This window comes from Aspergillus campestris, assembly GCF_002847485.1.
Source record: "Aspergillus campestris IBT 28561 chromosome Unknown P168scaffold_1, whole genome shotgun sequence".
Taxonomy (NCBI): domain Eukaryota; kingdom Fungi; phylum Ascomycota; class Eurotiomycetes; order Eurotiales; family Aspergillaceae; genus Aspergillus; species Aspergillus campestris.
The window spans coordinates 1,729,226-1,752,973 of NW_020194336.1; the positions used below are offsets into that span (position 1 = coordinate 1,729,226).

The following is a 23,748-nucleotide window of genomic DNA, read 5'->3' on the forward strand; positions in this document are numbered from 1 at the left end:
GACGCATATATTAAGCCCACATCAAAACACAACACATCAGTATTACCAAACCAAACAGTCAATACTCACCACCCTACATTGCGGTGCGAATCAGGTTTCAAGAACGGCTCGAGATAGATCACCGCCGATCGTGGCCACTGCCCACACGGGCCCAGATTATAACTAGCTTTCTTTTTTCCCTTTTCTTTTCTTTTCTCATCTTTTCTTTGCTTTTCTTTTTTCCTTCCATAATCAACAGGGAAAATCTGTGTATAGTAGGTGCTATATGAAGCAATATAAATATCAAGGCCTAGACCAGTCATCCCGCCTCCGGCCCCGTATCATATATTAAAGCTCCAATGTGATGAGATACATGTATTGCTTTTTTGTCGGTGGGAACATGAAAGAAAGGGGGCCGTGGGATTGTGAGTCAGTGTGTTTGACGGTGGTAGGTTTTGGTCTGGTGAGTTTGGGGGTGGGATTAGTCTTTGGTGGCGTTCGGGTGATGGGGGAATAATGGCTATGGCACGATGTAGTTCTCTGTTGTGGTCCGTTTTTCGGGGCTAGTGGCTTGATGGTGGTGGGTCGGCGTGTTTGTGAAAACCTTGGTACTTACTACCTAGCTATGTATTGAGATATTCCAATGTAAAAATTTTTCACTTCTGTAAGTATGGTTATGGGCCATAGTATATGCCATAGTATAAGGTTGAAAGGCAGGGTTGACCTGCCTGCTACGTACTTTACGTTGTGAGCAGAATTAGGCATGCATATGTAGAGAGATAAGAGAATGAATTGAAGAGTCCAACTTCCTAATGACAACCTGTGCCTTTCAAGAACCGCTGGGACTATGTAACAACCGAAACCCCATCCAATGTAGGACAGATATATGTGACAAACTTTCTAGCATCGCATCTTCCCCATTCACACTCAATGCCACCGCTTCACTCGGATGGCGTATTAATCCCGTCATTGCCAGCCACTTAAGCGCCGAAAGGCAGGCCAGTGGGCAGAGGAGGGAAGCCCGTGGGGAGGCCAGTCGGGAGGCCAGTCGGGATGGGCAGGTCGGTCGGGAAGGGGATGCTCGGGAGGCCGGTGGGAAGGCCGGTGGGGAACAGGCCAGTAGGGATCGGGAGGTCAGTCGGGAGACCAGTGGGCAGGCCGGTGGGCAGGCCAGTGGGCAGACCAGTGGGCAGACCAGTCGGGAGGTCGGTGGGGAAAGGGAAGGGCAGGTCGGTGAGACCAGGAATATCCAGGGCCGCGCGCTTCTGGAAGGTGGCGCCGGTGGGCACGGGCGTGTTGGTCGGGACGGAGGTGCCGGTAGGGTTGGGCACGCCCGTGGCGAAGTCGCCGGGAGGCTGGAGGACGCCAGGAGGCAGAGGGAACGGCGCCTCAAGGCCCTGGTGGCGGATGTAGTTGCGGATGGGAGCGGGCAGGGAAAGGGCGCAGCCCAGGAGACCCAGCGAGGCGACAACGTTGAACTTCATGGTGAAAGAATGTGGTTTGTTTTTTTTAAAGAAAAGAATGAATATGTATCAGATCAAAAAGAAAGTAGAAAAGACACAGAACAAAAATGAATACCAGATTCAATTGAAAGAGATGGACTGCCAGGGCCCATCGAGAATGGGGAGATCAGCTTTCCTTTATAGACTACATGCTATGGGACCTGACAGCATCTCCGAGCCGAAAGACTGGTACTAATCCGCCCAGGGGGGGAAGGGTCTTCGGTTCGTGTCACTGATCAGGGAAAGATTTCTGTGGATCCCGACTTGTAAACGTTCAGCTTCGCTTACCTTGATACCTGAATCAGAAAATGGACGGTCGTCAATGGTGGAGCCGTGGAATTTCCATGAATCAACCACCACAGGAGATAGGCCTACTGACCGGTATTGGCTTCCCACGACCTAGGCCCGGTGGACTGATAATTAACTAGGTATCGTTTAACTGCCGCAAGCCGGGGTTTGACTGGGATTGGTATGAGCAACCCCTGTGTGAGAGATATCCTGAGTTTCAGGTTCCGTTGTAGTGACCAATGACCGTCGATCATGGAGTGTAGATGGCCTTCACCTTCCTAATACAGATACTCTTGACCCTGCTATCACGGGGTGATAGAGAAGATGAGGCGATCGCACGTCATGCATATACCTTAGAGACCTCAGCAAAAGAAGGTTAGGAGTTGGGATATTTCCATGATGTGATATGGAATGATACCCGGTACTCCGTAGGCCGTCCTGTAGGTGCCGGATAAAACTTGAACAATGCCACCCTTCAAGACAAGTTAGACGATCATTGCTCTCTCGAGCTTGGCAGCTTCGGGTCCCATTCAATCCCAAACCTAGCTCATCCTACGGGATTAAAAACGTAGATCTCTGTGCCGGTGGAGACCTGACCCACGATTCGTATTGCTGATACCCAATCACCCCGGGTATTCCGGCGGCACAGAAGCCTTCATGGCTGAAAAGCTCTGTTGTGGGAACCATATATGAACCATCAGGATCGTGCCGTTCTCATTGGAGGTCACCGGACAGTACCTTGGTCGAACCGCGGGAAGGTCAGTCAATGATCTTTGGATAGGGGATCCATTTGGATTTCGCCCTCGGGTTCGAAACGACCGTGCGAGTGTCGAATAGGCTGCTAGTTTGATAAGAATTCGTTGGATACCGCTAACGTAAGATTAATGCGAATACCACATTGTTATCCGTTAGACCCACTGAGGGTAGTGGGTGTGACCGTTCTCTGCATGGAGTCGCGGCGATCAAAATCCTTCTGCTCCGTACTCCGTAGTTAGACACGGCCGACATGCTGTGGCTGAGTACGGTGTCAGGGCGGCGGAACAGACGCGGGAAAACACCAGTATAGTATGGTAAATAGTAGAGTGGCCAGGCCGAGAAGGTCTCAAACAAATTGAAACTTCAATTGGAGTGAAACCGGATGGAACGAACGTGGACTCGTCAACCTCTGGTCTGTTGTGGATAGAAGAAACTTCGCGGATCTTGTGTTGCGCGGAAAATTCACGCACGGCCGGCCTCAGGCAGCCTATTCCTCCACTTAGACTTTTTCCCGTTTCATCAAACTTTTTCTTTTCATCTTTCTCCACACCTCACTGTTTCATCTTGCTTCCAGCCCTGTGGAGCAGCTATACGTTTTTTCGTGTCTTCGTATCCCTACGGAGTAATTCTACAAATATGGATCATGCGCATGGACGAGCTCACTTCTCGCATGAAGAGGATTATGAAGTATCAATAGTTCCAGAATGAAGGATTCGATTTAATTTCAGGATCGATTGGCCTACAGATGTATAGCTATTGCCAAGATGAGGGGGAGCTTTACATGTGTCCATCCCGGGGACAAGATCCCGCGTTCAGCCACCATGGAATCCCACGTCAGCTATACCATTAAAGTGACAGACGAAGAGACGCCACTGAATACACTTGAACGCCCAACGGATGTTTGCTAAAAGTGCGAAGATGGCGAAACCCGTCCCCACTGGTTCTTATCAGATCCGTTCGAGTCTTTTCGAGGCAACAAGTCCACCCCTTCGCGTTTACGTCAAATCTTTGCGTGTTGGTCTCGAGGTCCGACGCTAAAGTACTGACAGGAATGGACAGGCCAAGGATCGTGTCGGAGTATTACTGAACAGCGAAAGGATCGGCGGGAGTGCTTAATAGCCCCGCTTGGGCCAAGTGAGTTTCCAAGCCCATCCGGTACTCCATAGATAACTATGGAGTATGTACTTCCAACGGGGATCGACTCCGCCTTGAAACGACTTCATTTTGGAGGGCTAGATATTGCTTTTAGTCATAACCCACGGCCAGATCCTCACTTTGCCGAGTACCGAACCCAGGGGAAGATTATGTCCATGAACAGGACAACAAGAAGTATCGAAATGTTTGGATATCTTGTGGCACGAACCCGGCAATTGTTTATCCGAGGTATACTCCACAACTATCCCGGTTCGGCGTTTGATACTTTGTCGTGCGACTTGCAGGATTTTGGTTGCACAATCCCACGACTGTGTCATCCTTTACGAAAGCGGAAGCGGAACGTTATTTCACCTGATAGGTGACTGGAACGGGTTGTTGAGTTTTGCGAGATCTTCTGCTAGTTATCCTGGGCAAACTCTTTGATCACTGGTGCTGACATTTGGTTACTCGTAAAGCGTGTGAGATTACGTGGGGATCCTGACGATCATGGCTCTAAAATAGCCAGACATCCGCAGTGGTCATACATCGGGGATTCGCCCGTGGCAACTACGTCAGTTTTGTAAGGCTGATCATTCCTTCGTCCCGAAATGCGAAGCAATAGTTGAAGATTGAGCTCATTGGAGCCGATCGCTGCTTAGTTTGCGTTCATGGAACAGGTTGCTTCTAAATCACTGTGGGGGTAAATAAGCAGAGCACCACTGCGCTCGTGTGTTGTCCCCTCCATCCTACTGCTGAACACAGCCATGTCGATCTAGAGACGACAAGTTCGTAAGGCGGCGTCATTTGCCACTGGCTCCGTTCTCAGTCTCGTTAATACCATAGCCAAGAGCTGTTTGGTGGACTTGGCATCTAAGCCATGTACATCCGGGAGACATTATATGCCGTGGGCTCACCGTTTGAGATTACCTTACCTGAGGAAATCACTGGACGAGAGTAACAAGGCCTTATAGGCGATATCTCTAAACCACCATTATTGGGACAGACAGCGCTACTGACGATAAACAGGGACTCGAACCACCTATCATGGTTCTTAGTTGAAAAGATGTGATGCACCGACAGAACATGTGCCGTTGCAGGTGAAAGGGACCGTTAAGATTGCTGCTATAATCTATCCAAATCAGTCGATGGAAACGATCTCATAGAAATCATGCCTATCAGAGTGGCCCATATCATCATCGAACCAGCCGGGAACAAATGCTGTTCGGACCTTTTCAAGATCGTGTCACGTCGCATTTGCCTCAAGCTCGCCTGGATACTCTGATCTGACCTCAATCTGCACTATGGACACTCAGCAAGGATAAGACTCACCAACAAACAGTAGAGCGACTCAAGTCACTGTGCTCTTTCCGGTCCCAGACCTTCGGGCTCAAAGTTGACCTTACTAGCTATCGTGCCGATCCGATCATGAAATTGGAAATGGATGAAGCAGATACTGTCGTACACGGTCTACCGGATCGTGGCTCTTTTCGGTCAAACGGATCTTACACGTGACCACTATCTAGAACCTGGCCGATATGCCTTGCTTGGGCATTGCTGGGCGATGGAGCAAGAGAGGGCGGTGCTTCGATGGTGGCCGCTATCGTAGCTATAACTGGGTCTACCCCGTACATTCAAGAACACCACTAACACTGCGGACGGGAATAAGGCAGTAAACGGATGAAACGGTCGTGCCGTTCTCTATAATCGACGCGCAGAGGAAGCCGCTGAACTTATGTACACCGTCTGTGCGACGGGACAGGTATCTTAAGCCTCCCCTTGCCACGGTCATAAGTTTGAACAATACGTAAGTCGTTGGGTTACCTTGGTAGTAAGTTGTTGTGAAGCTTCTCTAACCATGTGCTTATCCAGACCACGTGTGTCGCGTGGGTGGCCACCAATCAGCTTCCCGGAAACTGCCGGTTCCCGATGAGTTTAAATAAGATACTCGGTACTTTTGAGGTAGTACAAAAAACTTCCTGTTCCTGAATTAAATACTTCATATAAAAATTCTCTCTCTTCATAGACTTGTATACCTTAACATGCATACGATGGCTCAAGAACTGCAGGACCAAACAAACATGCAAAACATCGGACCTTAATTTATCTCGGTCGAGAGCGCCAGAGAGTCCTGATTGGGGCCCACAAAGCCCGAAGCCACGCCTTTCACTGGTGTCCGTTGATGCAATCGCCGCCCAAAGTCGCATCAGCTTCAATTCAATTCGCTTCAAGTCGATCAATCCCTCCACAAGGAGCTATGCCGTATCCCCGGTAAATCCAATCTAAACTTTCTTAAAAGAGAGAGCTCCCGACTACTTGGTTCCGACATTTCAGCCGCGCTTCCAGTAACAAACATACCTCATCAGACATCGGCTATTTCTTCATCCGCAGGCGGGCCACCATGTCGCTCGTGAAAAGGGTAGCCGTTATCGGCGCAGGTCCGGCTGGAGCCATTGCTGTTGATGCGCTCATGCAAGAAAAAGCATTCGACGTGGTCCGGGTGTTTGAACGACAGGAGAAAGCCGGTGGTTGCTGGTAGGCGGTGCCCTCTCTCTTTGCGCTCCGCGATATAAGTCAACGATCATGACGGGATGCTCATTATATTGCGTAGGGTTTCGCGAGAGAATGAAAAACACGTCCCTCTCGACATTGAACGGTTATCCAACCGGACCGCAGACCTACCGGTTGCTATTCCATCAGATTTGCCCCGGCATGCGCCTGCGCTCACGCAGCATCGCTTCACCGATTCGCACATCTACCCGACGCTAGAGACCAATGTCGATGTCACGACCATGTGTTACTCCCAGGAATCGATCCCGACCGTCCGCACAGACAGGACAGTAGCCCTCCACGGGCCGGACAGTCCATTCCGCCACCACACCGTTATCCGACAATACGTGGAGGATCTCCTAAACCGGAACGGATACCAGGATCTCGTTGAGTACAACACCACGGTGGAGCGAGCGACTAAGGACCCTCGCACCGGTCAGTGGGTGTTAGTATTGCGACGCGCAGGCCAACCAGGCGGATACGACTACTGGTGGAGCGAAACCTTCGACGCCTTGGTGGTCGCATCGGGACACTTCTCAGTCCCGTATGTCCCGGCCATCGAAGGTCTGAAGGAGTTCACGGCACGGTATCCTGATCGCGTGGAGCACACGAAACAATACCGTGGCCCGGAGAAATTCCGCGGAAAGGTGTGTATACGCTCGTCGCAAGCTTACTTGCCTTCCTTCCGCGGGCCCATGAACTAACGCCAGTGCCCCATAACAGAAAGTCGTCACCGTCGGAGCGTCTGTCTCAGCAGCCGATACGGCAGTCAGCTTAGTTGACTCCGCGCAAACACCCATCTACTCCGTTGTGCGGGGCAGATACAACCCCTACTTCGGCGACGAAGCCTTCAAGCACCCCAATATCAAGCGGGTGCCGTCCATTGCGCGAATCTGCAGCGACAACGGCGAGCGCACCGTGCATTTCGAAGACGGGACCTCCGTATCGGACGTCGACCACATCATCCTCGGCACCGGGTTCACCTGGACGCTGCCATTCCTACCTGACCTCCCGCTGCGCAACAACCGCGTTCCCAACCTCTTCCTCCATGTGTTCTACCAGCACGATCCGTCCTTGGTAGTCGTTGGTGGGGTAAGTAGCACCAATTTCATACTCTCTTCCCTCCGACCCTCCCCACATTGCAACCAGCTAACAAAACCCCCAGGTCGGAGCGGGCCTCACCTTCAAAATCTTCGAATGGCAAGCCGTAGTCGCAGCGCGGGTCCTAGCCGGCAAAGCCTGCCTACCGCCCCTAGAAGAGCAACAAAGATGGGAGAACGAGCGCATCGCCGCCAAGGGTGACGGCCCGGGTTTCCTGTCGGTCAACCCGGAGTTCGAGCCTTACTTTGAACACGTCCGTCGGCTGGCGGGGAACCCCGCGGAGGGTCAACCCGGTCGGAGACTGCCTCCCTTCGAGCAGTCGTGGGTGGATGACTTCAATAGTGGGCACCAGCGACGTATTCGCATGTGGCGGCGGTTGAATGCGGTGGGTAAGGATAGTCGGCTGTAGGGGGGGGTTAAGTATATATATTTCTATGGACTGGGGGTAGTTGTCATCGTTGCTGGATCGGGATATCCGTCAAGGGTATCAACTAATGCTATGACTGACGTTATAGTGCGTGCGCATGCGTCTCTCTGCGTGATGAGGGCACGCTTTTTTGTTAAAATTCTCGAGTATATATTTGTATCGACTACCTACTATACCTACTATACCTGGATTAGTGTCAATCAAGAGTCCCCGCAGATCGGAATCGGCCGGCGCAATTTAGCCGGATTCTGGCAAAACAGCACAGTAGTACTGGATGAAGTGCGGGGAGCTCTTCTAGTCCATAACAACACTTTATATTGTCTAGGTCAAGTAAATTGCTACTCCTACTGTTACACGTCTACCTACGCTCAATCTTCAACACTATGGACTCCGTCAAAGACAAGGTCTACGCCGTCACCGGCCTAGCAGGCATCGGCCTCGCCGTCGCGCAACGCCTCCACGCAAACGGCGCCCTCCTCTCCCTAGCAGACATCGACGAGAGGGCACTCAACACCGCCGTCGAGATCCTCAACGCCTCTCCCTCCTCCTCCCCACCAACCGCAGACGGCCCGGCGAGAATCCTCACAACAGTAGTCGACGTCGGCTCAGCAGCCACCGTCAACAGCTGGATCGAGAAGACAGTGCAGCACTTCGGCCGACTGGATGGCGCAGCGAACATGGCGGGGGCAATCGGCAAGAAGCACGGCGTGGGCGCGCTGACGGAGCAGGAGGACGACGAGTGGGACTTCCTGCTGCGGGTGAACCTCACGGGCATGATGTACTGCGTGCGGGCGCAGCTGCGCGCTATCAAAGAGACTTCCCGTGCCGGCAGTATCGTCAATGCGGCGAGTATTCAGGGGGTGAGGGGGTTTGGGTTCCATGCTGCTTATTCGGCGACGAAGCATGGGGTTGTGGGGTTGACGAGGAGTGTGGCTAAGGAGGTGGGGCCCGAGATTAGGGTCAATGCTATTGCGCCGTATGTTTTCCTCCTTTTAAGCTTTCTATATATTTTCTTTTTGTTGTTGTTTGTGGGATGGATGGGGAATGTTCTTTATAGGAGAACCATACTGACTGCCAGCAGGGGCTCTATTCAAACACCCCTCCTTGACAAGGCCAAGGTCATCCAGGGCGGCGAGAGCGCCAATCCCACTATCATACCCCGTAACGGCACGGCGGACGAAGTTGCCCAGTCTGTGCTGTTCTTGCTCAGCGATGCGTCGTCGTACTCGACGGGGATGGTTCTGAACGTGGACGGGGGTTGGGACCCATGATTTGAAGGACAAATGATGTCAACTTGTTCAATCGAGTCAATGGATAGAATGAAGTGCATAAATCGCAGGATATCGAATAAGGAATGCTGTCGAATGAATAAATGCCAACCATATATGCGCCAAATGTACTATCGCTGTTATATAATCCAAAACTCCGTAAAGGACCAGCCAAAGCGGCTCTATGTTCCTGTTGTATGTAGAAAACTCTATGTGCATGTCGTGTGCGGGTATCAATTGAAGAAACAGTCCGGTGGTGGTATCAGCTGCATAGCCAAAGCAGCGTCCCCGTAACTGCCACTGATTGTAAGTGTCAATTCAAATGGATGGATGAGCATAGGGACCTTACAAAAAATAGCTAGGAGGTGATAGGAGAGGCTCGGTCGAGGGGATGTGTTACTGTGACGCAGTGAATCAGTCCGTGGTTCCACCATGACATGCAGGTCAATATACTGGCTGGGAAACAAACCTCGTAGTTGAAGGCCACCCGTCTTCATAGCTGAGGTAGCTATATCCGAGATAGGCTTCCTATGGATATGTAAGCGAGGTGCATCTTCGAGCGTATCAGTGACATGAGCCCACTCACATCTAGACTGATAGATGCGTTGACTGTAATACATTAGCCCCATCAGCTCACGCTGGGATATGTGCATACATGGCACGAGAAAACATACGGTAGTGATAGTACAAGATATCCGACGGAACGGACGAGTTGCCTGGCAAGACACCAAGACCACCAGGGGCATATGTAACTCCATTGTTGGATCCGTAAATGATAGAACCGCCCCCTTCGGTCAGTTTGACGCCGTCCTTATCCACAAACGGCCCTCGCACGTTCCGCGATCGACCGACGCGGATGCTGTATCTGTAATTAATCGTCAGATGGATATTGACTTCACGGGTTTGTCAACAACTGAAGGAACATACTCCTGTCCCGCTTTGGGGAGATCACCGTCGAAGTGACAGCATTTGCCGTGGCTGAACCAGAGATAATAGTATGGCTCATGGTAGCTCATGAAAGAACCCTCGTCGGGTTTGCGCTTGCGCTTTGGCAAGTAGACCAGGTTCTTCGCGTCTGGATGATCCTCATCTTCCACGGACAGGAGGTCGTCTGCCAGCGGGACCTGGAAGATACCATGCCAGAAACTACCAAAAAGCAGGTATGGCTTGTGCGTTTCTTGATCCTCGATGTAAGAGGCGTCAATGGCATTGGAAATCGTATAGGGCCAGACATCCGCTCGGGGCCCCTTTTGAGTGTTGATCAGGGCGCCGTGGTCCTTCCAGCCACCACCCTCAGGATTATCGGACGAGGCGACTCCGATAGCACTGTCGCGATCGCTGCGAGAGCTGACCGTGTAGAAACAGTAAAAGCGACCATTGCGCTCGATCGTTGTCGGAGCCCAGGGCCGGTTGCTATTCCCCTTTTCCACTATGCTGGGGCCGTCCAAGATGGTGCCGACCATTTCCCACGGCCCATCTAGCGCAGGGGCCTTGTGGATGGGTAGGTGTACGCCGCCCTTGTACATATAGAATGCGTTGTTGTATTCAACGATGTTGGGATCGTGCGCGCGGACATTGCCCTGGTTGGGTGGCGGGTATTTGGTGGTTGATGGGAAGACGGGCTGTTTACCGGCCGGGGTGGCATTGGCGGTCCACGCGCATAGTATGCCCGATATCACGAGTAACGATGTCCACATTGGCAGATATCGTGGGGCTTTCCAAGGGTGAGGGATGAAGGTTAGACGGGAGGAACCAGTCCTTCTCTATGAATAGAAACGTGGTAAACAAGCTTAACTGACTAGTCCAATCCATCCAAAGTCTAGACTCTGGGGCTGTGCACGTGTCGCAGTCACATGACAAAGGGGCTTGTATTTGTTATGACGTTATTTGTTGATTTATCCAGTCAACCACTTCATATCAGAGTCCTCAGTAGAGCATTTATGCGAAGATTCGGTCGGAACTCTTCTTATTTAGATTGATCTATACTAATGGGTATCGCACTCGAATCCTCCGTCTTTTTTGATGTAGGCCACTCTCCCGACGCCAGACACGCGTCAGTCGCTGCGGGTCCCTGCACGTGGAAGATGTCGACAGCCGCAGATTGGATCCCAGACCGACTGGCAGCGCTAATCATCCCATAGATAAAGAACGAGGGGGGCTATTGCATTTCTGATTACCTGTCATTGATGCATCCCTAGAGGTAAGCAGCAATAGTGTCAGACGGTCAGACTCAAATTCGGGGATAACAACTCGGGGTATTCGGACTCGGATGCCATCTCCGCAATCCTGGCCCTACAAGAACCATGCATCCAGCTCAACATTATGGACGAGAACCGTCAAATACTTAGACTCTTTAGACAATTAAACTTAAGCTCGGGCTATTCGCAATGTTTCGATCTCTACTTTCCCTCCGAGCCGTCAAATCCAACGCCGACTACATCTTCCCCACGGTCAATCCGAAAGAGGATGGTCCCGACTGCCAGCGAGACTGCGCCGACTGCACCGTCCACTTCCCATCCAAAGTCAAAATCGAGACGTCTAGGCCTCTCTATGGAAAGACAAAGGAGTTCCATTCCCATGTTTTAGTGGCTACTGGTAAATCCGATTGGAACCAACATGCCGAGCAGGAGAAGGGCAGCCTAATGGAGGCATTTGACCAGAGTGCGTATAAATCGCGACATGGCGTATGTCCTCTGCGTCCCATCCAGAGTATTGTTCTACTCTAGGGATAGCTGGAATGATGCTAACCAAAGCAGCGCCTCATGGTCTCCGCATCGAACCTCCAACCCGCCGACAACCAGGACACCACTGACGATCAAGCGAGGGATAAAGGAACGACCGTGTTACTTCTACCGTCGTTCACCTTTGTGGACTTCGTAAAGACTCGCGACATCCAAGAGCTAATCGACAGCTATATCGACGCCCCACAGTTCCAGTCACAGAATGGCACGAACCCGCCGTCAACGGACCAACAGCCCATCCAATCTCGACTGACCTCGCGACCCTGCGGGTACGAATATGTCATCCTGCTATGTTCGCACAAACGACGAGATGCCCGCTGCGGGATCACGGCGCCTCTTATCAAAAAGGAGCTGGAGCGACATCTCCGACCACGGGGACTCTACCGGGATGCAAACGATGAACGACCGGGTGGTGTGGGCATCTTTTTCGTGTCCCACGTGGGAGGTCACAAATTCTCAGCCAATGTATTGGTTTATCGAAAGAAGGAACAGCAGATGATCTGGTTGGCACGGGTGAAACCTGAACATTGTGAGGGAGTGGTCAACTATACGCTACTCCAGGGGAAAGTGGTGCATCCTGAGACCCAGTTGCGAGGGGGGTTTGATCGACAACGGGGATTGACGAGTTGGTGATGCAGCCAATGAATGTTTAGAAATATAATAGAGAATAATAGAATGGTTGATCACGAACTAATTCTAAGTCAGTGGATGGTTTGAAGACATAAAAACACTAGTGACGCGCTACGTCACCCGCGGATCGAGACCCGCGTTAATTGATTTCGCGCAACGCGCCGTCTCTCTTTGATCCTGCCCTGGCACTACCCCATCCACCGTCCTCACGTCTCCCCAATAACACCAATCGACTTGATACAGCCGGCAGATATTCTGCAATATGAAATAATGGCTAGTGTCGCCATTCCAGACATTGTTTCCCAGTCGACCGACTTGCGCGCAGAACTGAAAGAATGGGAGAGAACCTTTGCGGCCGCCAACGGTGGGCGCAAAGCCGACCGGGGCGATATCAAGAAAGTCCCTGAAATCGGTATGCCTATTAGCTCTTCTGATGCCTCGTTGATTTCCTCCATGGTTAACGTCTCTCCTATTCAGCCGCCAAGTACAAACAATACTCCCGTCTCAAGTCCCTGGAAACATCCGCCGACCCCGACAAACAATCCCACCAACCAGCCGAACGCGAAAACCCTCCCAAGAAACGAAAACATGCATCTCCCACCGGACCAGAAGTGACAACATCCATATCGACCCCGCGCAAAACCAACAAAGGCGGAGCCTTTACCACCCCCTCCAAGACCCGACTCAACACCACCCACCCCGCCGAGGTCGACCCCTACGACTCCCCCTCGACCCTGCGCAGGCTATTCAGCCCCACCACACACATGCAACCCTCGCCATTGAAAAGCACTATCGGCCCTACACCGCAACGCGACGGGAAGGCCCTAGGCTTGTTCGACTTGCTATCCGAGTCCGGCGGCAGCACGGCCACGCCGACAGCGACGCGCCTAGCGACCGTGCGAGGCGCAGACGCACAGACGCCGTCAAAGCGGAGAAAGCTGGACACTATCGCGGAGGAGGACGAAGAGGAAGACGAGGAAGATACCTCGCGGCTGGAGCGCACCCCCGTGTCGTCAGGAAAGAAGTACATGCTGGCCAACCTTTTCGCGACGCCGATCACACTGCGGTATGCCTCGATGGTGGAGGATGGAGACGGGGGCGCAGCTGCTGCTGGGGGTAACGACGCACTTGCGAACTCGGCAGAAGATGATTCCACACACCAACCGGCCGGTTCAGATACCCCGTCGTTTTTGCGCCGATCTAATCCCGGTCGTCCTCATGTAGGGGGCAGTGGAAGCGGGCTCAGTCCCATCGCCGTGCGCAAACGACCGCAATTCGTCGGTAAGGGGTTATCCGCTCTGGTTCAGGGCCTGCGGGACATGGAAGAGGAACGGATGCAAGATGACATGGACGTGCTGGATGAGATCGAGGCCGAGCAGTACGCGGCCATGATGGGAGAAGAAGAGGCGGCGGGCGTGACAGACAGCCAGGCCAACCCAACCGAACCATTCCGTCGGCCGTACAAGAAGAAGGGACAGAAGCGAACAACACGACGCGTCAACATGAGGCCCGTTCTCTCGAAACCGAAGACCAAGTCCAGCTCGCCGGTGTCTGATCTCGGTGCCGACGACGACGATGACGAGGAGGAACAGGAAGACCACACCGGTGAGAACGAACCTGCGGCGGTCCCAGAAACGCAGTATCAATCACACGCACCAGCCAACGAAGACGGGGCCGACGGCTTTGACGACGACGACGACGCGGATTCCCTGCACACAATGTCAGAGCCGGACATGGACTCTGACGACCCCGAGTATGACGAGAGTGAGGATCGCCCGTCGCTTACACGGGGCAAGAGCTTCTCGGAGAAGATGAGGGAGGCTATTGCGGAGAGCAAGCCGCAGTCGAACGAACCTCCTCAGACCAAGGAAGCCAAGGCTCCCCGGGCGCAGAAGCCAAAGGAGAGCAAGAAGCCTGCGCCTCGCAAGATTGACCCCCAGGCGCATGCGAACTATCGCTCTTTGAAGATGAGGAATAAGAACACCAAGGGTCGGGGTCGCGGCCGGTTTAGGAGATAGGGGCTGTTTGAAACGTCTCCCGGCTGGGATAGTATTTACGAGCAACGAACATAGCGCATCGCATCGCATCACATTTCATCATTCATGGAGATACCCTCGAGCGAGGATTGGTATTATTCTAATTCTATATATATACAAACATGGTTTTTGGAAGATTCATCGTGCATCACTCATAACGTCGTAAGCAAACCCGTGATATCGAGACTGGCAGACAGTCAATCCGGGATATACCGGTCCCGTGCGTACTGCACTCTTCTCGCCTGCGTCAATGCATCTCGACGGCCGCCTTGTTGACGAGACCCCCGCGCATAGGATGGCTTCGACACCCGGCCACGATTAGCCCATCGACCACCACCCCGACCTCCCCGATAAATCGGCGTAGATGTGCGATCGGACCCCGCATTAGGGGTGGCGGAACCCGGAGCCGGCTCATCGTACTGGACGTGCCGGTCCCAATCCTCCAGAGACATATAAGGGCTCCGGAGAAACGCCTGAAGCTCATGCAGGAACAGGCGCGCATTATCCCTCCCCAGGAAATCCCGGAGGAGCTCCTCCGCCTGTCCCGCACTGCCCTTGACGTCCACGGTGCGGAGGATTGCAATGATATATTCCAGGAGGAATTCGGCATTGTTCCCTCGACGGTTCTCGAGTCTGCGCTGTCCCGGGCGGGTGACGTGACTTGGTTGGGGCTCTTCTGGGTTCAAGAAAGCGAAGACCTGCAGCTCCCGCCGGATCCATTTCCGTGCGCGTGAGACCAGCGCTTCATCGCGGTTGAACATGTCCGGTGACAATTCGCAGTATTGCGAGAGGCGGTTGGTACCCACTCGCAGTGAGTACAGCTGATGGCGGTAGACGTGCTGGCGTCGTCGGAGCGGATCATCGGGTTGTTGTGGCGGGCGCGGCGGGCTTCGAGGACGGTGTGGATGCGGACGACCGCGTCGGAAATCACGACCAGGGAAACCTCGATGGTTTGTAGAAGGTGCCTCCGGTGTCGACGGGGGTAGTTCAGGTAGTTGATAGGTCTTAGGAGCTTCGGGGCCTTCGAGGTTGTACGTCACGGAGGTGACATGGCTCTTGCCTAGTCGGGTGTATGTTAGACGGTGGAACAGAATCTCGTTCGCACAAGATACCATACATACAAAGCGGACAGTTGCGACGCTGTTCCAGCCAGCTTACCAAGCATAGAAAGTCAAAGTTCGCATGCTTGCAAGGCACAGCGACGGCCACTTCGGAGACGGGCTCCAAGCAAATCACACAAGGATTGGCCGCTTCATGATCCTCCTCTTCCTGCGCTACCTCGCGAAGAGTTCGCTGCAGTATTTGCTGCTGCAGGTCGACATCTTCGGACATCAGTGTGGCATCAAATGACTATGAATGTGCCGTCCAGCGAGATGGGTTAAGGTGGGGGGGAGTGAAGAGATAGATGTGGCGGGGAGTGTCGGGGTGTTGATGGCGGGTGAGGTCACGTTGGGCAGGAGCTTGTGTCGGCGGCCGAAGGCAAAAATTCCGCGGCGAAAGCTGCTGTTGCCGCCGACCAACACTATCATCTATAACCTCCATCTTTCTATCGTTCCCACTGCATGGAGTGATGCTCTGACAACCACCGTTCATGAATCACATCAATAAGGTGATATACTATGCGATCTGCTAGAGCTGTGGTAAAAGAGAAGTCGCGAACAGCTGCCGCTATGGCGCGTGGACAGGCGAATGTGGCCGACTATGCCCGGTCATCGTCGCGAACGCTGACAGGTCTGAGACGTTGGTCGATCGCCAACAGGGAGCTACCTCGTAAGATCCTGCGCCCTCTGTTTCTGTTCGTTCCCTTATTTTCTGACACCGCATTGCTGACTTATTGTTACCTCCCCGCCATAGCTATCTCCCAGATTAAAGCCATTCACGTATATGACTTTGATAACACCCGTAAGACCGGAACTTGGCGCGACAAACGAACCCCTCGATGTTAATTCTATCCAGTCTTTTTGAGCCCGTTGCCGAACCCGCAAATATGGAACGGTCCGACTATTGGATTCCTGCAGGCCTATGAATCCTTTGCAAACGGCGGTTGGTGGCATGACCCCAACTTGCTTTCCGCCACTGGGGAAGGGCCTGAGAAGGAGGAACCCCGTGGGTGGGCTGGGTGGTGGAATGAGCAGATTGTGCGGATTGTATTCCCCTCTGGATGCGGACATGTTCGCTGACATGCTTAGGTTCAACTGGTCAAGTTGAGTATGGAACAGAAAGATGCGGTGACCGTCCTCTTGACCGGTCGCGGGGAAAGTGGATTCGAGGACATCGTCAAACGCATGGTCAAGAGTAGAAACCTGGAGTTTGACTTGATCTGCCTGAAGCCGGAAGTTGGTCCGAACAACGAACAGTTCTCGACGACCATGGAATTCAAACAAACCTTCCTAGCAGACCTGATTTTCACTTATGAGCAGGCCGATGAGATACGCGTTTACGAGGATCGCGTCAAGCAGTGAGTCGCATGGTGGTAGCGCACTGTCACTGATTGGGTGTGCTAACCATTCGATAGTGTCAAACACTTCCGCGATTTCTTCGAATCCCTCAACCGGGGGTTCCAGTTTTCTAACCCAAGGAAACCGCTCAATGCTGAAGTGATCCAGGTAGCGGAAGGAGCTCTTTATCTCCCCCCTGTAACTGAAACAGCTGAAGTTCAACGTATGATCAACGCTCACAACCTGTCCATCCGCAATCCGGCGCTCAGCCGGATCAAGTCACCATATGGTCGACTGCGCATCAAACGCACCATCTTCTACACCGGCTATCTGATCTCTAATGCTGATTCTAACCATCTTATCGGCCAAATATTGAACCCAATGCTGCCGCCAGGGCTTGCTGAATCCAATGATCTGAAATACATGGCTAATAGCATACTAATCACCCCGCGCCCCGCGCCCCGCTCCATTCTGGACAAGGTCGGTGGTATTGGGAAAAAGCACAGTTGGCAGGTCACCGGAACTGCTGTCTTTGAGAACAAAATCTGGGCGGCTCGGCTGGCGCCGGTCCCCGCAAATGAGAAGTTCTACACTGAGAATCCCCAGCCTCTAGTGGTGCTGGCGGTCCGTAAAGGTGCTCGTCCCATAGACGCAGGCAAAATTCAAAATTGGCACCCTGTCCCAGCTGACAAGGCGTTGAAATTTGACACTGTCGTCGGGGAGAAGGTCGTTCTTCGCGTGGAAGAAGAGAATCCCAACGAAGGCGAGTGGGAGAGCCAGTTCTTAAACAAGAATAACAAGCGGCGCCATCAGCCCGAGTTCGGTGACGAGCCGCCCACGGGGCCCAGTAATTATGATGGCCCCCATCACCCAAGGGCTCACTATCACCCGCGTCACGGAGGAAATCCTCGTCACAATCATCACGACGACAGTCCTCGCCGTGGCGGGGGACATCGTGGCCGTGGCCGTGGCTCGGGTCCTCGGGGTCGAGGTCATCCCGGCCGGGGTGGGCGTGGCAGAGGCCGTGGACGTGATGGTGGTCCTCACCCAGGGTATAAATCATTAGATGACCATGGGGGTTACGAGGGAGGGAACCACGAAGAAAGACCCGGGCCTGGTGGCGGAGGGCCGGTGATGAATTACTGAACATTTCTCCCGTCTGCTCTTTTCTGTTGGTCCATTTGTCTGGCGTTTCCCTTGTTGGTCTGTTTCAATCAGTATTCCATTGTGGTCCTTATTCTATGTACCTGGTGGTCACAGGAGCGATTGTTAGTGATTGTTCTCCCAAAGGTAAATTTGCATTTCTTTCGAAATCTGGTGGAGTATATCCACGTTGCATATACTTGATAAGCTTTGCTATAAACGTGCGTGCAGCCAATGTACTGTTTCTCTATCTTTCTCCCCCAAAACTGTCCTTCAGGCAGGGTTTACTGGTGGGCAGTGTGTCCACAAGGCTAAGTCCCACTCCATAGACTTATTCGAACATAGTAAAGTTACTTATCCACAAACCCCATGACACTAGAAACTAGCTAGGGCAAAGGCCATACCAAAATAGGGCCAAATACTGGAAGGATGGGAAGGAGCTAGTCCGTACAAAATGAGAACCATTTTCAAGGCAAGAACCCATCCTGTTCGGGGCCAGGATTGGGAAACCACGCCCGTCAAAGGAACCCGCATCCATAGGTAGCAAACCCATCGCTTCGGATTGCCCAGTTTCCATTCAGGCGCCCCTGCAGGATGTGAGGAACGGGTCAATTTATAGGTCGCTCCTACCATCCGGCAAGGCTTGGGCCCGATGGACCTTCCCTATATAGGATAAGTGAGGATCCCGGGGGTCACGCTGTATGGCTCTTGGTAATTTCCCACCGCAATCCCACCACCGCCCGTTCATGTGAGGACTATTTATTGATTTTGGTTAATATATAAAGCCATGCCGCAGGTGACTCGGCCTTCTAGGATAGGCCGTGCTCAAAGGTCACTTGGTTTGTGCGCCGGAAGCATGTTGTTGGCTGATAAGCGCCAAGTACTATACCCCGCCTAGTACAGTCGGTCTGGCCGGTATTGAAATTATTCAGAGAGCGGTCTGATCTAGGGAGTCGGTCGCTTTCAGCATAACAGAAAATACGATGGTCAAACACCTTACGGTCCTTTGGCTCGTTGCCTCTGTTGCGCTGGGTCTGGATCTGCGCGGCCGTGACTCGATACTGCGTTCTGTTCCAGCGACCAATGAGAAATCGTCATTGACGCTGCTTTATCAGAACAGCTTGAATTCGACTGATGATGAGAGTCATGTTGGAGTCATATTGCTGGGCGCGTTAGCCCCGCACGATATCGATGAAGCTTGCGAGGAAATCGGGGAGTCTATGGTGTCTTTCGCAACCATTGAGAAACACGTGGATGAATTCATGTCCTATTTCTCGTATCTGGTGTTTTCTGGCGGAGCGCAGCCAAGCCAGCAGTATTATACTCGCGATGGAGTTCTAGCCGTGAGTCAAGGCTTTGATGAGCTTAGCTTGTGGCGGTTCGGGGGCGAAGATACCAAGCTTCCCGTTCTTTGTACTCGCACAAGCGCCGAGCGTACGAGGCATTCTCATGGACGATATAGTCGTGACGCTGTGCGTGTCGCTTCCGAAGGAAACACGTATGTTGGGCTTCGCGATCGAAAGTCATTCCGGTTTCTGGGCATCCCATATGCCGATCCACCCCAGCGATTCACATATTCGGAGCTCTATTCGAAAAAGACCCAAACGATCAAAGCCACGGAATACGGGCCCAGCTGTGCTCAAGTTGGCCGTGGTAGTGAAGACTGTCTATTCTTGAATATCCAGACGCCTTACATCCCGAAGAAGGGCTCAACGAACGGCCTCAAACCGGTGCTGCTTTGGATCCATGGCGGTGGGCTCGTTGAAGGATCGGGCTCAGATCCCTTGACCGACGGTGGCAATCTGGCTTCGCGCGAGGATATTGTGGTAGTGAGCTTCAACTATCGTCTCTCTACTCTGGGCTTTTTGGCCGTTCCCGGGTCTGATATCCGTGGCAACTATGGAATCGCAGATCAGATAATTGCCCTCGAGGTTTGTTTACACCCCCGTGAATGCGTGGATATAGTACTAAACCATGGACTTAGTGGACTATTCAAAATATTGCCCAGTTCGGTGGTGATCCGCAACATATCACGATTGTTGGGGAGTTTACTGACACTGGATCTGCCAGAGTGCTGCTGGAATCGTCTCCTGCTGTAGGGAAGTTCCACGGTGCTATTGCGATTCCAGAAGTTGGCAGCCGTGGGGGTCTAGGGCATCAAAGCGACATTAATGCCACACACGACCAGTATCTGAAGCCAGAGGAGTCGTACAGAATTGCTGGTCAACAAATATTCTCCGCAGCCGGCTGCACTAGTGAGCATCTCGTCGAACAGATATCATGTCTAGGACAGGTACCTGCGTCCACCCTCGTCGGGCTAGATACCGTTGCACGCTACGTCGTCCAGGACGGCCATTATGTCAACACACGCGACCCTCATGAGGTTGGGGAGGAGCATGGCTCTGCAGATGTACCTATCATGTTTGTCGTCACCGCCGATGACGCTTCTTCACGTCCTTCATCTTCTACCCAACATAAGCTCGAAATTCCAAAATCAGTTCTGGACGTCAAGGAAGGAATCGCTCAGGGTCCTCCCGACCAAGAACTGTCCTCATATGATGAACCCGAGGGCATAGCATCAGGATCATCTGATACATTGAAGCAAGGCACCCCTGATTTTGGAATTCAATGCGTCAACCAAGTCACTACGTTTGCAGATACGTCCTCGCGGGTAACCAACCCTTCATACTTCTGCCATATGGGAAGATCCAGTGCTGAGTCGGGCCCCGCCGGACTTGAGGTTTCATCAGCAATGGCCGAATTCTTGAGAGGCGCTCCCATTCTGCCCTACTTCCGTCTGCATCGTGGCGATCAGCAGCTACCACTGATATTTGGAAATATGTCCCCACGACGCCAGGCTCGAGATCTGCACTCGGTCCAACTTGCATCGGCTTATTTTGGAGAGTTCGTGCGATCCGGCCGACCAGCTCCGTCACCAGAGTATATGAAAGCACGAGGATACCTGAAACCTCATTAAGCTTGTCACTTGACGTGACCAATGGCACCTTGAGTTTTTCACAAGTGATAAGAAGACGTTCCATCGAATTTTCTTCGTCCCTCATTCTGTGAAAAACCTTACAGCCCGACCCTCCAGTGTGGATACCCCGGTTGTTCACCGGACCTGAATGAAAAGTCTGGCTAGATTTATATGAGACAGCGTCTTCTGTAAATAGAACGCGACAGTGGATGGTTGTGCCTTTGAGATATATCAGCACAGCCAAAGAATAATGACAGTACTAATAATAATAATTCCAAGAAAAATCTAATTCATCAACAAGCCAAGACGTAAAAGCTATACTTTAAAAGCTATAGTTTGCGATTAGCATGCCATTCCCTGTTGCTCCAAATGGGTCCTGATCATATCAAAATAAGCCCCAGGACGCGGCGTTGAATCTTTAATTCCCTCGACCTTGGCCGCATCGTCCCAACGTCGCATAGCAACCATTTCATCCCGAAGGGGATCCTGCTCAAAGGCAACAAGCTCCGCACCCTTAAACGGGCCCCCCTGACACTCCAATGATTTCTTCGAAGCCGAAGATAACGAGTCCCAATAGGAGTTGTTCACGGCCGTCAAATACCTACATCAATATAAGCGTTCTACACAATAACAGAAATCAAAAGAAAACCACAAAAAAAGAGTAGAATGAGGACAGGACTATACCGTTTAGCAGCAACATGACTCCCAACCAAATGACACACATCCCGACTAAACCCAAGCGCGCGCAAGAACTCAGCTCCTATCATCTCGTGGCCCACACGGCCGAGATCCTCGGTGCTGTTCTTGAGGGTCATTCGTGCTGCTTTGGTGGATTCTAGCGGGACGATCTGGCCGATGTCGTGGAGGAGAGCTGCTATTATGAGCTCGTTTTTGGCTCCTGTATCGTAGTAAGACTTGAGCTTTTTGGAGAGGTGCTAGGAAGTTATTTGTTCATGAATGGTGTTTTGGGTAGGTACCTGACGTCTTGGCTTGATTGGCAGCTTGCAGGCAGTGCTCGAGCTGGCTGATGGATTCGCCGATGTAGTCGCTTTGGCCGTTCTCTTCTAGAGAGGTGACTAGGTATTGGGCTTTTTCTGAGGGCGACTGGAGATTCATTTTGGTGGGTGATATGCTTGAGTGGTTTTCGATGTTCAACGTGAAAGTGGGAGAATATATGGTGGGTGGAGTGGGAGGAGAGTGGAAAACAGAGACCGGAGAGAAGAGCGAGCGGTCTTCAAGCCCAAGGCAAACCCTTGCAACACGTGCCTACTTTAGTTGAGCTCTCTCGGAGATTCCAAAGTTATTCCAGGGTTGTTTTCATCTTCCTCTAATGTGGAAATCTGCACAATTTCGATAATATGATAATAGCATCCAGAGCATTCTTCTTAAGTGGCCTGTTACGTCGATACTTCTCCATAGACTTTCCCAACATTCAACCACAACTATTCCTAGCGAGCTACATTAGATTCTGTCTAATTCGTCCTACAATTCGGAGCACTTCCAAACATCCTACGCAGCAGCCTGCGCCTGAGCCTGGCCCTCAATGGTAAGCATCGGGGAGCCATATCCATAGCGAAGCCGGCCCTCTTCATATGCCTCGCCCTCCTCTCGCAGATGAGTCGGAGGCCACAGTTTTCGGCGATCCTCATAGTAATCGTCGTGGAGGTCCCCCTCCGCTTTGCAGTTGTACGTCGCGTAGATTGCACGGCGATCCTTGTCGCTCAGGTTCTTTCCACTGCGGTGGGCGAGATATGATCCAAACACGAGGATGTCGCCTACGTTGATAGTGTCCGTGTTAGATCTACTTTGATTCTGCTAGGAAATGAAGAGTTTTCGGGACCAACCTGGTTGAAGATCACAAGACGTCCACTTCTGGCTTTGGACCCAGGAAGGCTCGATACATCGGTCCTCGCCCAGCTTGATCTCCGTCAGATGGCTCCCATCTACGACCTCGAGTCCGCCATTTGCAGAGCTCATCCCATCGACGGCAGCGAGGACGGTTAGGTGTTTGATCATCTTGACGTGCGTGTATGCGTTGGCGTCGATGTGAGGGTCGAAGCCACCTGGCAATCAATCAGCACATTGGTTGTAAGTGTATCGAAGCGCTGGGACTGACCACTCCCAGCAAGCTTATAGTTGATCTTTTCCTTGAAGAGCAACATATCTTCCCCGGCAAGTTGCCCAAGAACACTCAGGATGCGCTGGCCACGGAGAAAGCTATCGAAGCCGGAGTGGCTGTTGGCGTAGTTCTCCGTGCGGCAGAGCACTCTTTTTCCCTGAGCATTTACTTCCTATCGCAGCTTTGTTAGATCCGATCCCTTCGTGATGAATGAATTGTCCGTAGCCCTAGCTCACCTCGTAGGGCATGTATGGCGCATCTGCAGTGCGGGGAAAATCGTGGACTTCCTGCGTCCATTGTTGCAGACGATCTGTTTCTGGCTCGTCGAAAAAGTTCCGGATAAGCAAGTATCCTTTTTCGTTGTAGAATTGGATTTGATCCTTGGTCAAACTGTAGTGGCTGTTCTCCATGGCTGAGGATCGCGGCGGGCAGATTTGGTGTGTAAAAACAGGGAAGATATTTTCAACAGAAGACAGTATGCGACAGGATCAACGACACATGCAGATTAGATGGTATCTTTCCAATCTCTTGAACAACAGCACCCTCGCTGGGCAGCTTTTTAATGGCGGCCATCTCGGACGTGGAAGCACAAGGCCGCAGGTAGACTACGGTGTTCGCACCGAGGTGGGGGCGCAGGCTGCAGCTTACCCTGTAGGGCGGAG

At 52.3% G+C, this 23,748-nt stretch overlaps 12 protein-coding genes across 12 annotated transcripts; 6 read left to right on the forward strand and 6 right to left on the reverse strand.

Moving 5' to 3' along the window:
• Nucleotides 1-764: 764 nt before the first annotated feature.
• On the reverse strand, nt 765-1,572 carry P168DRAFT_286430 (extracellular proline-rich protein). The gene has a single exon (XM_024836343.1). It carries the CDS (start codon nt 1,461-1,463, stop codon nt 960-962), a length of 504 nt encoding a protein of 167 aa, XP_024696883.1. The 5' UTR covers nt 1,464-1,572; the 3' UTR covers nt 765-959.
• A 4,485-nt stretch (nt 1,573-6,057) lies between these two features.
• Nucleotides 6,058-7,716, forward strand: P168DRAFT_331640 (monooxygenase; the record flags this gene model as incomplete). The annotated part of the gene is made up of 4 exons (XM_024841647.1): nt 6,058-6,191; nt 6,268-6,853; nt 6,930-7,298; nt 7,372-7,716. The coding sequence occupies 4 exons, from the start codon at nt 6,058-6,060 to the stop codon at nt 7,714-7,716; spliced, it is 1,434 nt and encodes a 477-aa protein (XP_024696884.1).
• A 401-nt stretch (nt 7,717-8,117) lies between these two features.
• Nucleotides 8,118-9,005, forward strand: P168DRAFT_229653 (SDR family NAD(P)-dependent oxidoreductase; the record flags this gene model as incomplete). The annotated part of the gene is made up of 2 exons (XM_024833196.1): nt 8,118-8,710; nt 8,816-9,005. 2 exons carry the CDS (start codon nt 8,118-8,120, stop codon nt 9,003-9,005), a joined length of 783 nt encoding a protein of 260 aa, XP_024696885.1.
• A 259-nt stretch (nt 9,006-9,264) lies between these two features.
• P168DRAFT_277901 (endo 1,5-alpha-arabinase) lies at nt 9,265-10,699 on the reverse strand (the record flags this gene model as incomplete). Its single annotated transcript, XM_024835638.1, has 6 exons — nt 9,265-9,296; nt 9,352-9,401; nt 9,472-9,530; nt 9,589-9,611; nt 9,677-9,867; nt 9,930-10,699. The coding sequence occupies 6 exons, from the start codon at nt 10,697-10,699 to the stop codon at nt 9,265-9,267; spliced, it is 1,125 nt and encodes a 374-aa protein (XP_024696886.1).
• A 219-nt stretch (nt 10,700-10,918) lies between these two features.
• P168DRAFT_262592 (sucrase/ferredoxin-like domain-containing protein) lies at nt 10,919-12,376 on the forward strand (the record flags this gene model as incomplete). The annotated part of the gene is made up of 2 exons (XM_024834750.1): nt 10,919-11,686; nt 11,759-12,376. Exons 1-2 carry the CDS (start codon nt 11,390-11,392, stop codon nt 12,374-12,376), a joined length of 915 nt encoding a protein of 304 aa, XP_024696887.1. The 5' UTR covers nt 10,919-11,389.
• A 243-nt stretch (nt 12,377-12,619) lies between these two features.
• Nucleotides 12,620-14,514, forward strand: sld2. Its single transcript, XM_024834054.1, has 2 exons — nt 12,620-12,785; nt 12,851-14,514. The coding sequence occupies exons 1-2, from the start codon at nt 12,644-12,646 to the stop codon at nt 14,389-14,391; spliced, it is 1,683 nt and encodes a 560-aa protein (XP_024696888.1). The 5' UTR covers nt 12,620-12,643; the 3' UTR covers nt 14,392-14,514.
• Nucleotide 14,515: 1 nt separating this feature from the next.
• P168DRAFT_246744 (RING finger domain protein) lies at nt 14,516-15,825 on the reverse strand. Its single transcript, XM_024834055.1, has 2 exons — nt 15,531-15,825; nt 14,516-15,469 (listed from the first exon to the last, which is right to left on the reverse strand). Exons 1-2 carry the CDS (start codon nt 15,739-15,741, stop codon nt 14,607-14,609), a joined length of 1,074 nt encoding a protein of 357 aa, XP_024696889.1. The 5' UTR covers nt 15,742-15,825; the 3' UTR covers nt 14,516-14,606.
• Nucleotides 15,826-15,935: 110 nt separating this feature from the next.
• P168DRAFT_286435 (rRNA 2'-O-methyltransferase fibrillarin-like protein) lies at nt 15,936-18,215 on the forward strand. Its single transcript, XM_024836344.1, has 5 exons — nt 15,936-16,179; nt 16,264-16,311; nt 16,366-16,547; nt 16,599-16,867; nt 16,925-18,215. Exons 1-5 carry the CDS (start codon nt 16,029-16,031, stop codon nt 17,991-17,993), a joined length of 1,719 nt encoding a protein of 572 aa, XP_024696890.1. The 5' UTR covers nt 15,936-16,028; the 3' UTR covers nt 17,994-18,215.
• Nucleotides 18,180-18,669, reverse strand: P168DRAFT_13091 (uncharacterized protein). The gene has a single exon (XM_024832683.1). The coding sequence runs from the start codon at nt 18,621-18,623 to the stop codon at nt 18,366-18,368; it is 258 nt and encodes an 85-aa protein (XP_024696891.1). The 5' UTR covers nt 18,624-18,669; the 3' UTR covers nt 18,180-18,365.
• A 491-nt stretch (nt 18,670-19,160) lies between these two features.
• Nucleotides 19,161-21,244, forward strand: P168DRAFT_286437 (putative carboxylesterase). Its single transcript, XM_024836345.1, has 2 exons — nt 19,161-19,921; nt 19,975-21,244. Exons 1-2 carry the CDS (start codon nt 19,253-19,255, stop codon nt 20,965-20,967), a joined length of 1,662 nt encoding a protein of 553 aa, XP_024696892.1. The 5' UTR covers nt 19,161-19,252; the 3' UTR covers nt 20,968-21,244.
• Nucleotides 21,245-21,272: 28 nt separating this feature from the next.
• On the reverse strand, nt 21,273-22,131 carry P168DRAFT_323456 (HD domain-containing protein). The gene is made up of 3 exons (XM_024840692.1): nt 21,945-22,131; nt 21,652-21,865; nt 21,273-21,568 (listed from the first exon to the last, which is right to left on the reverse strand). Exons 1-3 carry the CDS (start codon nt 22,081-22,083, stop codon nt 21,310-21,312), a joined length of 612 nt encoding a protein of 203 aa, XP_024696893.1. The 5' UTR covers nt 22,084-22,131; the 3' UTR covers nt 21,273-21,309.
• A 179-nt stretch (nt 22,132-22,310) lies between these two features.
• Nucleotides 22,311-23,729, reverse strand: P168DRAFT_246754 (phytanoyl-CoA dioxygenase family protein). The gene is made up of 4 exons (XM_024834056.1): nt 23,323-23,729; nt 23,084-23,258; nt 22,812-23,030; nt 22,311-22,742 (listed from the first exon to the last, which is right to left on the reverse strand). Exons 1-4 carry the CDS (start codon nt 23,494-23,496, stop codon nt 22,477-22,479), a joined length of 834 nt encoding a protein of 277 aa, XP_024696894.1. The 5' UTR covers nt 23,497-23,729; the 3' UTR covers nt 22,311-22,476.
• Between the last annotated feature and the right edge of the window lie 19 nt (nt 23,730-23,748).

What these genes read in the sequence shown, in the direction of transcription:
- P168DRAFT_286430 (XM_024836343.1), bottom strand. Translation starts at nt 1,463, where the DNA reads ATGAAGTTCAACGTTGTCGCCTCGCTGGGTCTCCTGGGCTGCGCCCTT.
- sld2 (XM_024834054.1), top strand. Translation starts at nt 12,644, where the DNA reads ATGGCTAGTGTCGCCATTCCAGACATTGTTTCCCAGTCGACCGACTTG. An exon ending in CAAGAAAGTCCCTGAAATCG is followed by an intron (nt 12,786 to 12,850) that starts GTATGCCTATTA and finishes TCTCCTATTCAG; the next exon opens with CCGCCAAGTACAAACAATAC.
- P168DRAFT_246744 (XM_024834055.1), bottom strand. Translation starts at nt 15,741, where the DNA reads ATGTCCGAAGATGTCGACCTGCAGCAGCAAATACTGCAGCGAACTCTT. An exon ending in GCGTCGCAACTGTCCGCTTT is followed by an intron (nt 15,470 to 15,530) that starts GTATGTATGGTA and finishes ACACCCGACTAG; the next exon opens with GCAAGAGCCATGTCACCTCC.
- P168DRAFT_286435 (XM_024836344.1), top strand. Translation starts at nt 16,029, where the DNA reads ATGCGATCTGCTAGAGCTGTGGTAAAAGAGAAGTCGCGAACAGCTGCC. An exon ending in ATATGACTTTGATAACACCC is followed by an intron (nt 16,312 to 16,365) that starts GTAAGACCGGAA and finishes AATTCTATCCAG; the next exon opens with TCTTTTTGAGCCCGTTGCCG. An exon ending in GGTGGTGGAATGAGCAGATT is followed by an intron (nt 16,548 to 16,598) that starts GTGCGGATTGTA and finishes TGACATGCTTAG; the next exon opens with GTTCAACTGGTCAAGTTGAG.
- P168DRAFT_13091 (XM_024832683.1), bottom strand. Translation starts at nt 18,623, where the DNA reads ATGGTAGGAGCGACCTATAAATTGACCCGTTCCTCACATCCTGCAGGG.
- P168DRAFT_286437 (XM_024836345.1), top strand. Translation starts at nt 19,253, where the DNA reads ATGTCCTATTTCTCGTATCTGGTGTTTTCTGGCGGAGCGCAGCCAAGC. An exon ending in ATCAGATAATTGCCCTCGAG is followed by an intron (nt 19,922 to 19,974) that starts GTTTGTTTACAC and finishes CCATGGACTTAG; the next exon opens with TGGACTATTCAAAATATTGC.
- P168DRAFT_323456 (XM_024840692.1), bottom strand. Translation starts at nt 22,083, where the DNA reads ATGAATCTCCAGTCGCCCTCAGAAAAAGCCCAATACCTAGTCACCTCT. An exon ending in CAATCAAGCCAAGACGTCAG is followed by an intron (nt 21,866 to 21,944) that starts GTACCTACCCAA and finishes ACTACGATACAG; the next exon opens with GAGCCAAAAACGAGCTCATA. An exon ending in AGTCATGTTGCTGCTAAACG is followed by an intron (nt 21,569 to 21,651) that starts GTATAGTCCTGT and finishes ATATTGATGTAG; the next exon opens with GTATTTGACGGCCGTGAACA.
- P168DRAFT_246754 (XM_024834056.1), bottom strand. Translation starts at nt 23,496, where the DNA reads ATGGAGAACAGCCACTACAGTTTGACCAAGGATCAAATCCAATTCTAC. An exon ending in CGCCATACATGCCCTACGAG is followed by an intron (nt 23,259 to 23,322) that starts GTGAGCTAGGGC and finishes AAGCTGCGATAG; the next exon opens with GAAGTAAATGCTCAGGGAAA. An exon ending in CTATAAGCTTGCTGGGAGTG is followed by an intron (nt 23,031 to 23,083) that starts GTCAGTCCCAGC and finishes ATTGATTGCCAG; the next exon opens with GTGGCTTCGACCCTCACATC.